The sequence below is a fragment of the Vitis vinifera genome, chromosome 14 (genome assembly GCF_030704535.1).
Source record: "Vitis vinifera cultivar Pinot Noir 40024 chromosome 14, ASM3070453v1".
Classification (NCBI taxonomy): Eukaryota; Viridiplantae; Streptophyta; class Magnoliopsida; order Vitales; family Vitaceae; genus Vitis; species Vitis vinifera.
Window position 1 is genome coordinate 7,367,501 of NC_081818.1, and position 17,354 is coordinate 7,384,854.

At 37.1% G+C, this 17,354-nt stretch overlaps 1 protein-coding gene across 1 annotated transcript in view; it reads right to left on the reverse strand.

Annotated features, from left to right (window-relative positions):
* LOC100248755 (probable inactive ATP-dependent zinc metalloprotease FTSHI 5, chloroplastic) overlaps nt 1–17,354 on the reverse strand; it is a 52,834-nt gene that overhangs the window by 29,630 nt on the left and 5,850 nt on the right. The window contains exons 3-8 of the mRNA XM_002274573.4: nt 16,189–16,389; nt 15,814–16,107; nt 15,409–15,678; nt 9,314–9,403; nt 9,086–9,217; nt 1,499–1,672 (exon numbers count right to left, since the gene is read on the reverse strand). Coding sequence (XP_002274609.1) covers nt 1,499–1,672; nt 9,086–9,217; nt 9,314–9,403; nt 15,409–15,678; nt 15,814–16,107; nt 16,189–16,389 — 1,161 coding nt within the window. The remainder of the gene's footprint in view (nt 1–1,498; nt 1,673–9,085; nt 9,218–9,313; nt 9,404–15,408; nt 15,679–15,813; nt 16,108–16,188; nt 16,390–17,354) is intronic.

Sequence of the window (17,354 nt, forward strand, 5' to 3'; positions counted from 1 at the left end):
ATCGCCTACTCGGTGAGCGTGATTAGTCAATTCATGCATGATCCAAGAGAACCTCATCTTCAAGCTGCTTATAGGGTGCTATATCACTTGAAAGGCAACCCCGGGAAATGAATTTTGTTCAAGAAGAACAATACTCTTGCTCTAGAAGCATACACCGATGTTGACTATGCAGGTTCCCTAGTGGATCAAAGATCAACTATAGGGTATTGTACTTTTCTTGGAGGAAATCTGGTAACATGGAGAAGTAAAAAGTAGAATGTGGTAGCAAGGTCGTCTGCATAATCAGACTTTAGGGCCATTGCTCAAAGGTTGTGTGAACTACTTTGGCTGAAGATTATTCTAGATGATTTGAGAATCAAGTGGGATAGTCCTATGAAGCTCTATTGTGACAACAAGTCAGCTATCAATATTGCTCATAACCCTATACAACACGATAGGACAAAACATATTGAGATTGATAGACATTTCATCAAAGAAAAATTGGAGGAAGGAGTAGTGTGTATGTCCTATATTCCATCAGAACATCAATTAGCTGATATTCTAACAAAAGGGTTGAACAGTTCAATGTTTCACGATCTTGTATTCAAGCTGAGAATGGAAGACATCTATTCCTCAACTTGAGGGGGAGTGTTGAGCTATAAATAGAATAGGAGAATTTTTTTTCCTATTATGTTAGTTTCCTATTTCTGTAAATAGATAGGTTTATTAGTTTCCTATTTCTATAAATAGATAGTTTTATGATTTAGAAATAGGTTAGTTTAGGAATAAGTTAGTTTCCTATTATGTCTCTTGTTTCCTATTTCTTCTCTTGTAATCTCTTATATAAACCGTATATATAGTCAATCTAAGAAAGAGAGAACTTATTATTTTTCATCCCATATTTCGTGTCAGTAAATAATAATTAAAACATGCCTAAGAATAACAAAACCATGAGGATATATGAAGACGAAACCACCCTCCTCTACAACCCCCCACATACCCACCCACCCACCTATCTAACAAATAAATAAATAAAAATGGTGACATTGTAATGTACAAAATTGTAAAACTATCTTCAAAGTTCAGAGATAAGATATGATTTAGGTTACCAATAATATTGTATGGTTAAAACATTAGTTTAAAATTTAAAAGGCTTTACATTTATCAAAAACTGAAAAGGAAAACTCTACACAATTCAACATTCTAGGACAGGCAAATCTTGAGATATAAATAAATTAATCATTCCCATTTCATTTTATAATGTATCAATGACTAGCTTATATTTGAAGTTGAGAGTAAGAAAAAATGATTGTCTTGCATTCAATACAGAACTATATGGAACTTGAACCAACTTGACTATGCTGTCTAAATTTTTGCTCAAGTTGACATAATGCTTCCCAAATTTTATATTATTGAACTATATTCAGTTAACTCACACATCTTAAATATCAAAAAGAATTTAATTAAATTTTTTCATGATTGAGAAAGAACAGAAATTAACAAGGTTATAGAGGACAACCAAATCCCTTGCTGCTTGAAATAGTTCCCTAACATTTGATGCACTCTGGCCAACCCATAGTCCAGCCTCCAACTGTTGAGCTTTAACTTCTACAACAGGCACCTTTGCTTCAGCAGCTATAGCTAGTGCAAGAGATGTTTTTCCTGTCCCCCTCTCGCCCACAATAAGAACCCCCTGCAATATAAAGGTCAACTATCTCAGATAAGAACAAAAAAGAGACATTATATGGATATCAACACTAGGAGCAAGAAAAACTATACTAATAACATGTAAACCAGTTACGTTCTAGTTACACGCTAAACAATCATTTAAATAAAATTTGAAATGTGAAATCAACTAAAATAGTTTATATGAAATGTTTCAAAACCTATCATTCCCATTCAATAGCCTCAGCTAAAAATGAACAAAAAGTAATTGAGGATAAGTACTAAAGTCATGACCATTCTCATTTATGGTTTCTACCATACAAATGATGATTTTGTGTAAAACATGTGAGAAAGTAAAACAGGTACACATATGGTATTAACCTAGCAACCTAATGAAAACTCGCGAAGCTTGTAGCATAAGAAACCAAGGAAATTAAGAAAAGAGACCGTGCAATTGTTAGATAGTGTACAGTTATTTCAGTTATTTACTTTTCCTTTTTTTTCCTTATTGTATTGTGGGTCCCACTAGCATGTATATATATACCCAAGTCCAATGTGTATTATCAATAGTTTTTAATAACAAAAATTAGGGATTCTCCCTTTTCTCTCTTTTCACATGGTATCAAAGCCTAGGGAGAAAAAAACCTTTCAGTGACCGTGTTTCATTCCGATCACCTTCCCCATCTCCTAAAGCTTTCCGGTCAACCGTATCGCCGTTAAAAAACCCTCACCGTCGATGAATTTTCCGGCGACTTTTTCCGGCAAAGTCCTTTTCCGACACCGACCATACCATCAAGTGCGCAAGGAGGAGATCTTCAAGTTTTGTCAAAGCACCGGAGGGGGAATCTCAGTCACGCGCCGGTCACGCGCGTTTCTTCTTCGGCGGCCTGAACCTCACGCACCAGCGCGTGAGGGCTTGTAGAGCACTTTCCGGCAACGCGCTTCCACCTCCAACCTCGCTTGACATCATCTAGCCACTCTTCATCTATGCTTGTGCCATCTGAGCCCTGCAAGTGCATTTTTTAGGGTTTTTTGTCTCTGTCGGCCCTCTAATCAGCCTTTCCGGCAAGCTCGGGTGACTTCCTCTCCACCTCGAGCCCTGCACGTGTCTTAGGAAGTGTTCTTCTACCCTTCCAGTAGTGCCACATTTGTTTTTCTTTACTCTTTGGTCTCTCACAGCCGCGGATCCTCAGTTTTTCTTCTTTCAACCGCGATCTAAAGCCATATTAGGGCTCTCTTCGATCCAAACATATTTCGTTCTCCAGATAAGTAGATATGGCTACTAAAAGTTCCATTTTTTCCTCTGTTATATCTGGATCTCCTATGATTACTTCAGAGAAATTGGTTGGCAGTGAAAATTATCTATCTTGGTCTGCCTTTGTGGAGCTTTGGTTTATGGGTCAAGGTTATGAGGATCACCTTGTTACGTAGGAGGCGGATATCCCTGAAGTTGACAGAGTACAATGGAGGAATATAGATGCACAATTATGTAGTGTGTTATGGCAATCAGTTGATCCTAAGATTCTGCTTCATCTTCGGGCCTACAAAACATGCTTTAAATTTTGGAATCAGGCGAAAGGGCTATACACGAATGATATCCAACGTCTTTATAAGATGGCTTCTTCTATTATCAATGTCAGACAACAAGACATGGATTTATCTACTTACATTGGCCAGATTGCCTCTCTTAAGAAGGAATTCTTGACCATGATGCCTCTTACTACTGATGTTGGGGATCAACAAACACAGATTGACAAGTTCTTCATGGTTCTTACGCTTATTAGCCTTTGTCCAAATCTTGAGACCGTCCGTGATCAGATTCTTGGCAGTTCCTCCGTTCCATCCTTGGATGATGTGTTTGCTCGCCTCCTCCGTATCTCCTCCACTCAGACTTTGCCATCTGATAACACTTCAGATTCTTCTGTGTTAGTTTCTCAAACTAACTTTCGAGGAGGACGCAGTGGTAACCGAGGTAGAGGCCAACGTCCTCATTGCACCTATTGCAATAAGCTTAGCCACACTCGTGATCAGTGTTATCAGTTACATGGGCGGCCTCCCCGCACTGCCCACATGGCCCAGTCATCTGATCCTCAGCCGCCTCAGCCTCCGAGCTCCTCCACATCTCAGGGTATTTCCCTCACTGACAGTGAGTATGATGATTATCTCCGCTATCAGGCCACCAAGTCAACTTCTGTTACTTCTGTTGCCCAGATTGGTAATGCTTCTGCTTGTCTTACCCACACATCTTCTCTTGAACCTTGGATTCTAGATTCTAGCACTTCTGATCACATATCTGGTAATAAGGATCTTTTCTCTTCTATTACTACTACCTCTGCCTTACCTACTGTTACCTTAGCTAATGGTTCTCAAACTGTGGCTAAAGGCATTGGTTTAGCACATCCTCTCCCTTCTCTACCTCTCACTTCTGTCCTTTAACTCCTGAGTGTTTCTTTAATCTTATCTCCATCAGCAAAATCACTCGTACTCTTAACTGCTCTATTACTTTTTCTGACAAATTTGTGACCTTGCAGGATCGGAGTACGGGGAAGACGATTGGCATAGGACGTGAGTCTCAAGGCCTCTATCACCTCACCTCGCCTTCAACTACTGCAGTTTGCATTTCCACTGATGCTCCCCTCCTCATCCACAGTTGTCTGGGCCACCCTAGTCTGTCCAAGTTCCAAAAAATGGTCCCTCGTTTTTCATCTTTGTTGTCGCTTGCGTGTGAGTCCTGTCAGCTTAAGAAACATACTCGTGTCTCATTCCTAAAGAGTTTGAATAATCGGGCAAAGTCTCCTTTTGAAATTATCCACACTGATGTTTAGGGTCCTTGTCTCTGCGTCTACTTTAGGATTTCAGTATTTTGTCACTTTCATTGATGACTATTCTCGATGTACTTGGTTATTTTTAATGAAAAATTGAGTTGAGTTATTCTCTATTTTCCAAAAATTTTATGCTGAAATCCAAACCCGGTTCAATATTTCTATTCGTGTGTTACGCAATGACAATGCCAGGGAATATTTTTCTGCATCATTTACTTCATTTATGTCCCAACATGGGATCCTTCATCAATCTTCTTGTGCTCATACTCCTCAACAAAATGGGGTAGTTGAACGTAAGAATCGACATCTTGTTGAGACAGCTCGTACTCTCCTTCTCCATAGTAATGATCCTTTTCGTTTTTGGGAGGACGTTGTTCTTACAACATGTTATTTGATTAATCGTATGCCCTCATCTATATTACACGATCATATTCTTTATTCCCTTCTTTTCCCTGACCAACCACTTTATTTCCTTCCTCCTCGTGTTTTTTGTTATACTTGCTTTGTTCATATTCTCACTCCTGGACAGGACAAACTTTCTGCTAGAGCCACAAAATGCATCTTCTTGGGATACTCCAGACTTCAAAAGGGTTATCGTTGTTATTCCTCTTAGACTCATCGCTACTTTCTCTCCGCTAATGTCACCTTCTTTAAGGACTCACCATTCTTCTCCACTTCTGAGTCTCTTCCTGTTTCTGAAGTCTTACCCCTTCCCATTATCTCCCCACTTAATGTAATGCCTTCTTGCCCACTTTAGGTTTATCATCGCCGTCATCGTGTCATTGTTCCTCCTTCTTTGGCCAAGGTACTTGCTGACTCACTTCCTATCCCTTCGGCTTCTCCTGCCCTGGCTCTGCCTCCTTCTGCTAACTTACCCATTGCTCTTCGGAAAAGTAATCAATCTACTCGTAATCCTCATCCCATTTACAATTTTTTGAGTTACCTTCGATTATCTTCACCCTATTCTGCATTTGTTTCTGCTATATCTTCTATTTCTCTTCCCAAGAGCACCCTTGAGGCTCTTTCCCATCCAGGCTGACGCCAGGCAATGGTAGATGAAATGGCTGCTTTACACTCCAATGGCACTTGGGATCTTGTTGTTTTACCCTCTGGTAAATCTACAGTTGGTTGTCGTTGGGTCTACACAGTTAAGATTGGCCCTGATGGTCAGGTTGATCGCCTTAAGGTCCGCTTAGTTGCTAAAGGTTATACTCAGGTTTATGGTTCTGATTATGGTGTCACTTTCTCTCCTATTGCCAAGATAGCTTCTGTTCGTCTATCACTCTCCATGGCTGCTATGCGTTCTTGGTCCCTTTATCAGTTAGATATTAAAAATGTTTTCCTTCATGGGGATCTTGCTGAGGAAGTTTATATGAAGCAACCACCTAGTTTTGTTGCTCAGGGGGGGTCTAGTTTAGTGTGCAGGTTACGCCATTCTCTATATGGCTTAAAACAATCTCCTCGAGTATGGTTTAACCGTTTTAGTTCTGTTGTTTAGGAGTTTAGCATGTTTCGCAGTACAGCAGACCATTTTGTTTTCTATCATCATAATTCTTCGAGGCAGTGTATTTATCTGGTAGTTTATGTGGACGACATCATCATTACAGGCAGTGATCAGAATGGTATTCAGAAACTAAAGCAACACCTTTTCACCCACTTTCAGACTAAAGACTTAGGGAAACTCAAGTATTTCTTAGGGATGGAGATAGCTCAATCCAATTCCGGTGTGGTTCTTTCCCAAAGGAAGTATGCTTTAGACATTTTGGAAGAAACCGGTATGTTAGACTGTAAACCGGTAGACACTCCTATGGATCCAAATGTCAAACTTATACCAGGACAGGGGGAGCCTTTAGGAGATCCTGGGAGATATCGGCGACTTGTAGGTAAACTGAACTACCTCACCATTACTCATCCAGACATTTTTTTTCCTGTAAGTGTTGTTAGTCAATTCCTACAATCACCATGTGATAGCCATTGGGATGCTGTAATCCGCATTCTTCGATATATCAAAAGCACACCAGGCCAAGGTGTGTTGTACGAGAACAAAGGTCATACCCAGGTTATTAGTTACACAGATGCAGATTGGGCTGGCTCACCCATAGATAGACGTTTCACTTCCGAGTATTGTGTTTTTATTGGAGGTAACCTAATATCCTGGAAGAGTAAGAAACAAGATGTAGTGGCCAGATCTAGTGCTGAAGTTGAGTATCGAGCTATGGCTCTGGCAACATGTGAACTCATATGGCTGAAACATCTTCTTCGGGAGTTGAGATTTGGAAAGGATGAACAGATGAAGCTCATCTGTGACAACCAAGTCGCTTTGCATATTGCATCTAATCTAGTCTTCCATGAAAGGACCAAACACATTGAAGTTGACTGTCACTTCATTAGAGAGAAGATCGCATTAGGATGTGTGGCGACTAGTTTTGTCAATTCAAATGATCAACTAGCAGATATTTTTACTAAATCTCTTAGAGGTCCTAGAATTAAATACATTTGTAACAAGCTTGGTGCATATAACATATATGCTCCAGCTTGAGGGGGAGTGTTAGATAGTGTACAGTTATTTCAGTTATTTACTTTTCCTTTTTTTTCCTTATTGTATTGTGGGTCCCACTAGCATGTATATATATACCCAAGTCTAATGTGTATTATCAATAGTTTTTAATAACAAAAATTAGGGATTCTCCCTTTTCTCTCTTTTCACGGCAATCATGAACCAAAAAAGAAAGGATAAAACAAAAGCACAAGCACCAGCAGAGGGACAAGGATGGTGAGGATGATCAAGTCACACAAGCAAAATAGTGGCAATGTGGTGGTGCTGGTGATTGTGGTTGTCATGGTGCAGCTGTAGTATTGTGTTGTGGTGGTTCTGTCGGTTTTTGTGTTTCTGTTTTCATTTTTTTCCATTTTGTAAGAATCAAATTTGTATCCTGAAAATTCAATCTTCTGTCAACTGTTTCCAAGAACAATTAGCAGCAATCATGCTAAAAACATTTTCATGTTTCCATAAATAGAAAAAAATGGTATTTGTAGTGACAGAAAAGAGGCCCTTGATTAAGTTTATTGAAAACAAACTTTTCCCCTCAATTTTCTAATACCACAATGTTTTGCTTATGAATTGTGAACTCAGCACTACTTTTAGAACGGATATTTCAGTTCTCAAAAATATTCTATCTCACTGGCATAGTTTGCAAAGGTGAATTTTGTACTTTACTCCTGAGAGGTGAGATGTAAGCCACAAGCTTAAAAAAAGGTTTAGAAAAACAACAAAATTTAGCTAAAAAGAAAGAATAAATAAAAAGTACAAAAAGAGATACATAAACAAGAAATTGGTTAACTGCAAACAAGAAGTAGGTTACTTCAAAAATATTAAAACAAATTGGTCACATGAGGTGTCTGCATCCTAAGGCAAGAGGCAAAAAGGTGCAAAAGGTGCAACTTTGACCATCTTATCTCATAAAGAATATGCCATATTAACCCCTAGTTGCCTTAAAGCTTTGACGCACTCTAGAATTACCTTGCCTTAATGTAAGCCAGAGAACAACAAGAAGAAAACCTTTTCAAAATCATGATCAAAGAAAAACACTTCACTGGTTAAATAGATTATTTTGTCAAAACCGAAAAGTTGAAATAATACATAATGAACAATAATAGACCTGCAATCGTTGTACATATTAAATGCTAGATAGCACTCAATGTCAGAAGATGTACAAACTGATGATTTCATGCTATAATATAGCTCAACTTTAATAATCTGTTTCAATTATAATTCAAAAAATAATATTTGTCTGCATTCAACTTCCAACCAGATGTATAAGTGTGATATCAAACAATACAACTTTAATCATCTCTTCTTCCCTGTAACCAATGGAGCTTTTGCAGGTATCCCTTTAAGCCTCATTTTGCTAAATTGGAACCTAGTCTATAGAACCACAAGGTTGACTAAGGAGACATTTTCTGAATGGCCACCAACTCCAAAGGGTTTTGTTAAACTAATTTTGATGAGTGTTCTTTGGGCAACCCATGGCAGCTGGGGATTGGAGAATTGCTTAAGGACCATTTCAGCTTAGTGGTAAGAACATTCTCTAAACCTGCAGGTCAAGGTTTAGCCACTGAGGTGGAGATTCAAACCCTTTTGGAAGGGTTGTTACAAGAAAAGGCTTTGAGCTTCTCCAATTTTCTAGAAGGAGATTCCGCTGTCGTCATATCATAGGCAACTAAGAAAGAAAAAGGACCTTAGACTTCTGATCAGTGGTTGTGCCAAATTATTGATATTTCATTAGAGTCGGGATATTTCTTCTCTTGGGCTCTTCTCTTAGGCAATTATGCAACAAATGCGTTAGCCAAATGTAGCTAGACATATGGTTTCTTTTGTAGAAGGTTTTATACCTTCCTAAATGGTATCTAGATTTGCCTTTTTGTATTAGTACACACTTAATCAACCTTTTCTACCATAATTTGAATATAGAATTATGCACTTCTTGGAAGAATTTCTCATCGTTCTTTGAACTTACTAATTCAATGCAATGAAATCGTTATTGTTTATAAAAGAAAAATAATAAGTATGATGTCAAATAAAGGAGGCACAAGTATATAATATCTTTAGTATAACATACCCGAGGTGCACGTGCTCCCATTTCTTGAAATGCACTAGGGTTTTGTAGAAATGCCACAACTTCATTAATTTCCTCTCTCATAGAATCGACACTTGCAAAATCTCTCAATTGTATTGGTGGATTCTTCACCCTCTGCAAATTCATCAGCCATCTGTCTTACAAATTCTTTCACCAAAGGTACTTGTGACTATATCATATGAAAAAAAACATGGACTGCCAAGTTCGAACCTTCATTTGATCAAAAGCAGTCCTTATCGGATCAATGCCAGCCTTCTTCTTACGCTTTGTTCTCGTTACTCTATATTTAAAATAAGCCTTCTGCAAAATAACATAGAAATGATAACTGCACCCAGTCAGCTCCAACCCAACAATTCCATATAAGAGAGGTACCATGTGATGCAAATGATCTTCCAAGATTTTATTAAAGGCTAAAGCAAAAATTGATTCATCAATGAACATTAACTCTCAAAAGTCTCCTTTCCCTTTTTGTTCTAGTGAAGCTAAAGTAAAACAGGGATCTGAAATGGCAAATGTTAGTCTCACCCTATAGGAGGCAAAAATCCAAAAAAAAAAAAATTAAGAAGTTTGAAGTGCTAATAGCTTCCTAACATAGTACCAGCAAAGGATCAGTTTAGTTACCAATTTCAAAAACACCAAAACAAAAAAACTGCAGAAAGAAACATTGCACATAAAACCTATGAATACAAACAACATCTAGACCAAGATTGATTTTTTTTTTTTTTTTTGATAGACAAAGAGAACCATTAGATTAAAAAACGCCAGAAAACAGGGGGCGCTCCCTAAGTACACAGGCTGTATACAAAGAAGGCCCAAAACAAGGCAACAAGAGAAAAATAAAGTCTAATAAGGATTAGCTAAACAACAACCCTATCACCCAACAAATTCCGAAAAGAGAGATAGTCCAAGTCCAAGTCCACAAATTGTTGAGACCATTCAAGCAGGGACCGAAGAAAAAGTTTCCTCAAGCTCGTATTTGTCATCTCTTCCTTTAGGAAGGTTCATCGATTTCGCTCTCCCCAAATACACCAAAACAGACAAATAGGCGCCATTTTCCAAACTACACTCCTTTTCTTCCCCATGCCTTTCATTTTCCACTCAAGAAGCAAATTTCTCACGGAATCCGGGAGCACCCACACCACCCCAAACGAAGTAAACAACAAGTTCCAAAGATCCCTTGTAGACCAAGATTGATAATATACCTGCAACCTGGAAACCAATGAATATTCTAAAATTCAATGAACTCTAGGTCAACAAAGAAGTGGCAACAAGCTTGAAAGTCATGAGGCTAGTGTTTTTTTTCTTTTAATAGGTGGATAGTAATATATACATATAAACTGAGGAAAGACAAAATAAAGGCTGGAATGAGGCGTCCCACCTCCAAGAAGAAAAACAGCAAAACAAAAAGAGAGAGAGAGAGAGAGAGAGAGAGAGAGAGAGATGTGTACAGTTCCTCACTCAAACTACCTTACAACAATGTGATAGTCCTCTCTGAAGAACTCATCCAACACAGAAACTTCCTTAGCATAGGAACCAACCTTCCATCTGTCTGATGTTGGTGTTCACTCCAATCTATCATCAAGAGCCTCCTCTATATCAATGACCAGTCTAACAATATATTCAGATCTCAAAGCACCTCAATTCTTTGTCCCTGCCCAGCTTGTGGTTACCAGACATTTCCTTCCCCACTACAATATTCCCCAAGCCAACAGCATGCATTTTCTTTAGCACTTCCAGCTCGCTCAATAATTCTGCCTTTTTAGCATCTCCCAACCCCTGGTCCTGAAAAGGAAGAACCACTTTTTTTTCATGTCTCTAGGAGTACTTCCAACTTCAATCTGAGTAGGGTTCCTAACAGGTAACTATCAAAACTATGTTTCACAATATCTATGGAGAGAGCCTCCAAATAAATGGATTAGGGTTTGGTCTCTTTCTAGAGAATGTAACAACCTTCCAATCATAGACTAAGCACTTCCTTTTATACTTTTGAAATTCTTCATGACTGACACCCACTGCAAAGCCATTAACAGAGTCCTATTCCACAATGTGTGGGGATTCTCAGTCTTGTCTTCCAAAATTCTGCCTTTTCACTCCTTCCAAATAACCCATAATCATTATCAGAACTGCACCATTCCAAAAACAGACTTCCGTCTTCAAATCCCAGGGCCACAAAGTTTCTTTTCCTTTTTAATAAGAACAATCTACTAAAGAGAACAAACCACAACCCAGGTATATGTAGCCTATAGAGGACCAAAAGGAGGCAGCACAAACAAAAATAGAGGAAAGGAAATTACCTATGAATCACCCCATCTAAGAAGTCCATAAAGGACATATTATACCCCTATTTACACAAGCTGTCCCCCTCACCACACCAAAAAGAGCAGATTTTTTAGACCAATGAATCCCAAGCTACATCTCAATGTAAGAATAGATAATTCACCAACAATCCTGGGCTCTGACACCAGCAACAGCAATTACAAATAACATGATTCTTCAAATTAGTTGGCAAATAATGGGAATCTAAACAGTCATAGAGAAAGAACCTTTTTCAGGAAGCACATTGCATCCTACTTCCATCTTGAGGGAAAAACAATTACTTGGGGGTTGTTTGTTTTTTGACTTAAATCTTAAATCAACTTCCTTTAAGACTTCAAACATTTTGAGAGTCCTTCGTTAAGGTGAATTGTTTTTTACTTCTATCTTAATGCCTTTCTCTTTTCAACCTTTGACTATTCTATAATACTCAAATCCAATTTTTCACACAAAATAAAACCAAATTTATTTTTAAAAAAATTGGATAACACTTGTTTTGAAAAATTTAAGCTATCTCAATTTTGTGCATTATGAATGAGAAATGAATATATTATAAATTAGAAAAGTTATTCTCAAGAAAAAACCGAATATGACTTAAATAGGTTTTATTTTTATCCATTTTTTCTCTTGTTTGTCAATAAAATTTATATATACAATTTTCTCATGAATTTTGACTCAAAAATGAAACCAACAACATAAAACTCACTTAGTTTGGATTAAAAATTAATCTAAAATAAATCCACAAAATTTCAAAACCAAAGCCAAAATTCTACCACAGCCACTATTTTTGCTTCAAAATTCATTCAATTCTCAATGAAATTGAATTCCAAAATTGTTGTAGATTTATCATTCAAAAATGAAAATAAACAACAGTAAAAAAAAAAGTCATAATTTTAGACTAGAAATAAATTTACTACAAATTGTCAAAATTCAACCTCTTACCATACAACAAAACCAAATATACTATCAATCATCAATTCCGTTGATAATTTTTTTAATCAAAACCCAAAAACATAATTCACACTTACCTAAATATCCAATATCATCAACAATTCTAATTAGTTTTGAAAAATAAAAAGTCAATATTTGATACACTCTCCCAAATTAAAAAATCCAAAAATCTCAATAATAAAACATATTTCAGTCACAAATCTATGAATCCGAAGATATACCACATAAAAACAAGTGTTAACACAAAAGATTTCTATCATTTTAACTTGAAAGATTTCTAATATCTTCTTAAGAACCAAGCATAATTAGAAATCCTATATATTATCCGATTACCAATTTCCTATTAATTACACAACTAATCATGATAAAATGTTTATTATGATAATAAAGTTTAATATTTTGGAATATTTAGAAATATGTTAAATTACTATTTTGTTTTTAATTATTAGTTTTCAAATAAAAATACAAAGATAAAAATAATTAATTTTATAGATGTTTTTAACATAAAAAATAAATAAAGAGATTTAACACTTAATATTCAGACATTAATTAAAACAAATAACTTAACACTTAAACAACATTCAAACACTAATAAAAACAAACAACCTCATCATTACATCACAGTTACCTTTATTCAAATTTAAGTCAAATCAAATCTCATCAGATTTCAGGCAAAAAACCAAACACAACTTAAGACCTATCTAATAACAGTACAATGACTTCACCTAAAACACCCCTCCCTTTGAAGTAACAACACCCACTACCCCCTCTGGATCTTCTTCCTATAAATGATCTCAAAGAAGGTGTCTACTAACCCCACCTCCCAGTCCATAAGGGCCCTATAAAATCCAGGATTCCATTATCTCTCCTCTCTTATCCAGCATTAATCCCCTTAAACATGGCTTTTTACTAACAGAATAATCCCAGATCTTGTTTATCAAATCATCCTGCACCACATCATACTAAAATTGCACTATCAACCATGCCCTATTACAAAGTAGTTTGTCTAAAGAAAGCCTCCCATCCTCTTTTGACCCAAAAGGCCCACCACAGAATACTCACAGCTTATGTCAGCACTCGACTGCCATCCCCTCCTTTCCCCATATTTACCAACTATCATTAGCCCCCCAGAACCTTTATTCTGCAACCCTAAATCTCCACAGTCATCGGCCTGAAAGAGCTTTGTGGAATGCACTGAATTCAAGCATACAAAATGCAACAGAGAACACTCTTCCTGCCAACTAGACGTGTTTCCTCTCCCCACTGGCACCCTTCCTAGAATACTTCTCCCAAATATTTCCAGTCTCCATTGAAATGGAAAAAAAGGCATAAGGTAGGTCAATAAGCTGGAAGGTATAACTTTGATGAGAATCAATTCTCCTCTCTAGAAAGATATTGTTTCTTTCATAGTTTAACCCTAAAAATCTTCTTTCAAATATCTAAATGACTACATATGCACCCTCTACTTTGAGGGATGCACCTATGATAATTCAAGAGAACAAGACAGCAGCACCCAGCTCTACACCCTAGCCTGTGATTAACTCTCCTGCTGCCTATTCCTGTCCCACAAAATAAATTTCAGTCTGGTTCAAATTTATGTTCAGAACCACAACCATCTCAAGGCACAGAAGGATGCATCTCAGATATCCCAATTGATCCAACTCCACTTCACGAAATATACTTGTATCTTCTGCATGCAGAAAATTAGATATTAACTTTCAACCTATCCATCCACCCCCTTCCTGAATGCCTCAAATCTGATTCAGAACCCCTCCACTACCCTAGCAACCACCCTACCCAAAACTTCCATCACTAAGACAAAAAAGAATGGAGGAAATCGATTTCCTTAGCAAAGCATACTCTAACTAGCAAAGAAACTTCAATTGGGAATATAGGCCCTGCACACCTCCTCCACCACTACCCAGGACCCATGTTGCTAACATATAGGAAAGAGAATAGCACTACATGTGATCATGTCTCTTCTCATCTGGCTTATACACTATTCCTGGAATCAAAACAGTCACTGGCCAACAAAACAACATTTAGGATTTATAAGTGTTAGGGCATTTTGAGTGTCTCACCCAAATCACTTCGTAGCTTTGAACCATAACTTTAGAAACACTCTTCCTTCCCCAAACCCCCCTTACCCTCTCTCTCTTTTCCTTCCTCCCAAAAAAAAAAAAAAATCCACACTTTCAGAACTAATATGATGACAGCAGCATCCAAACTCCCTATTCTGATTAAAAATCCTCCATTACCTCTTCCACCATCACTCCCAAAACTGCTCCAAGAAATTAATAGTCATCGTACCAGGCCCTAGAGACTTATCCACAATGAATCTTCAATGCCCCACCACCCCCTTACACCTTCCCTCTAACCAGAGTGTTTAATGTTTGCAAAATCTAACACATTCAATCTCTGAAAACTAAGAGAATAGTCTCTAGTGCTAACCCCTGATTTATCTTCATCATTCCTAGTCTTCAACTCCCTATCAGTGCAAGCTTACTAATGTGGTTACCTTCTGTGAATATTAACCATGATAAATAACTTTGTATTTTCACCCCACACTCTTAACCAAATAACAGTAAATTCTTGTCTCAACTGGTTAAATCCATTTCTGCTAACCTCATAAACCATCCTTTTCTCACTCTAAACACTTGCACCTGAGTTAGAACCCCCACCACACTCCTCATTCCATTTCTTAATTTCCTTCAGATCAGAGTTTTTTTAAGTGTTGCATTTTGAAACACCTTTTTCATGCAGATTACACAAAATATTAAAATAAAAAGAGGAAACTGATTAAAAAGGAAACGGGTAGATAAGTCCTACTTTCCATGAAGTTCTCTCACTGACACATTGTGGGGTGGGGGGGAGTACGTAGTATACATTAGAATCATTACAGGTTTATCATCAATATAACAACCAGAGTAAAAATGCGTAACAGGAACCTATATGGACATAGGCAATTTACTGACTTTGTAGTATGCAATGAAATGTAATAGTTTATTGCAGGAACTATAGAAATATAAGCAAAATGATACCAGTCTGCGCAACTTCCTCAAGTTTGGATCTCTACGTAAAGGCCCGTACCCAAGAATTCTGGGAATTTTTCTTTTCATAAATCGGAATGTATGAAATAACACATATCCATATATGAAGCATCTAATGAAAAACCAAAAGAACCATTGGATGTCATCTTGCTTTCTGGACCTAAAACTCATTTCTGCCTCAGACTGCCATTTCAAGTACCATGTCGAGCCAACAGTTTGATCAATTTCCTCAGGCCATGCCATTCCCAACCGTATCCTTAACTGTAACAGAACAGCAAAGGTAGCGAGAATCAAATAAAAAGAGCAACTATAAAGCAGCAAAATGTGAAAAGAAAAAAAAAATTCTAAGACAGCAGGTTATGGGCTTATTGTGTTATGTGTTTATTAAATAAATACCGGAAAAGGGATGATAAACTCCACAAGAGGAAAAATAATCATCATCATTATGTCATCATTCAAATTTCTGATTTTCTCAAGAAGCCATTCTCTTCCATATGATACAATTCCTGTCTTCCAAAATCCATTCAAGCATCGATAAGAAAGTCTCATTATCAAGAAAAACTGTTCACGGAAATTCAACTCTGAGAAAGGAATCCGCATGAGGTGAACCGCAGTGGGAATACCAGCGGCCAGCATTTTCAAATACAACCCATCAAACCCTCCTAAGTCTTCAAACAGAACTTCGAATTCCTGGAATAAGAATCTAAAATGAGAAGCATGTTAACACAGTTTCATGAGAGAGAAATAAAACAAGAATTACATGTGTGTAACCTTAATATCAACATAATATTCCTTGTCATCCCCCTTCAGTGCAATATACATAGCTGCCCAGTCATGCCTAATTCGGGCATGCTCTACTAGCTTTTTGGACACAGCATATGGAACAGCCATTGGGTCCATTTCCCACCTACTTTTTTCTTCACTGAACCAAGTTTTTGCCACCACTCTATCTCGGTCCAAAAGTATATGTTCCTGCAGTAAACATTTAACAGGAAGTGCAATAATTCAAATCAAGTTCATTCACATAAGGACAACCTATATTAAAGCTGCTGCTGATGATGATGATGATGATAGTAACAGCAATAATGACTATTATTTTGAAACTGCTAACTTTGGAAAAGATCTAACCAGAGCAGCACATCACAATGCCACCAGCACAAGTAAGAAATGAGATTTTATATCAAACAGAAATCAATACATACAATTTTCCTCAGAGGAAAAAAGTCAAATCATACCTTCACCTTCTCTGCCAAAACATCCCTAGCTAAAAAGTAATGGTAATGGCAATTATAACAACAATAAACAATGCACAATTTCTACAACAACAATAAACCCTTGTATCCCAACTATTTTAAAACATCCATATGAATTTTTATAGCAAAGCATAAATCCACACTATTTTAAAACATCACATGAATCTTTATAGGCCATTAAGCTCTACATAGATTTCCATTAGATTAATTCCAAAATGGCAAAAAATTGGAATTGGTAGAAAAAATTGTTCTAATCTCCATGAACTCCTACCAAAGTAAGAGATGAGGATATTAATAAGAGTGAAATTTTGCGAAAAAGAATGTGAATTCTAGTTGGGGGTATTTATACAGAATAGAATGAGCTGAGGGAAGCCAGGTATTACTTTGATAATTGGCCTAACCCTTATCAAATTCAATTTTGTCCTCTTTAACCACTTCAAATACATTGAGGATGTGTCATTCTGGACAAATACAGAATTACTGTTACTACTAGAATAGTTAATGAGTACTAGAACATAATGGAAGAACTCAAACTTACAAAACCTTGATTAACCGTCCAAGATGTCAATGGAAAAGGAGATAGCATAAGGGCTTAATAGCATTTCGAAAGATAACCAAACAGGAACAAAATTCAATCAATCTTTTAAGCAAGAAAATAATAAATATCCCTAGAATATGTCTAAC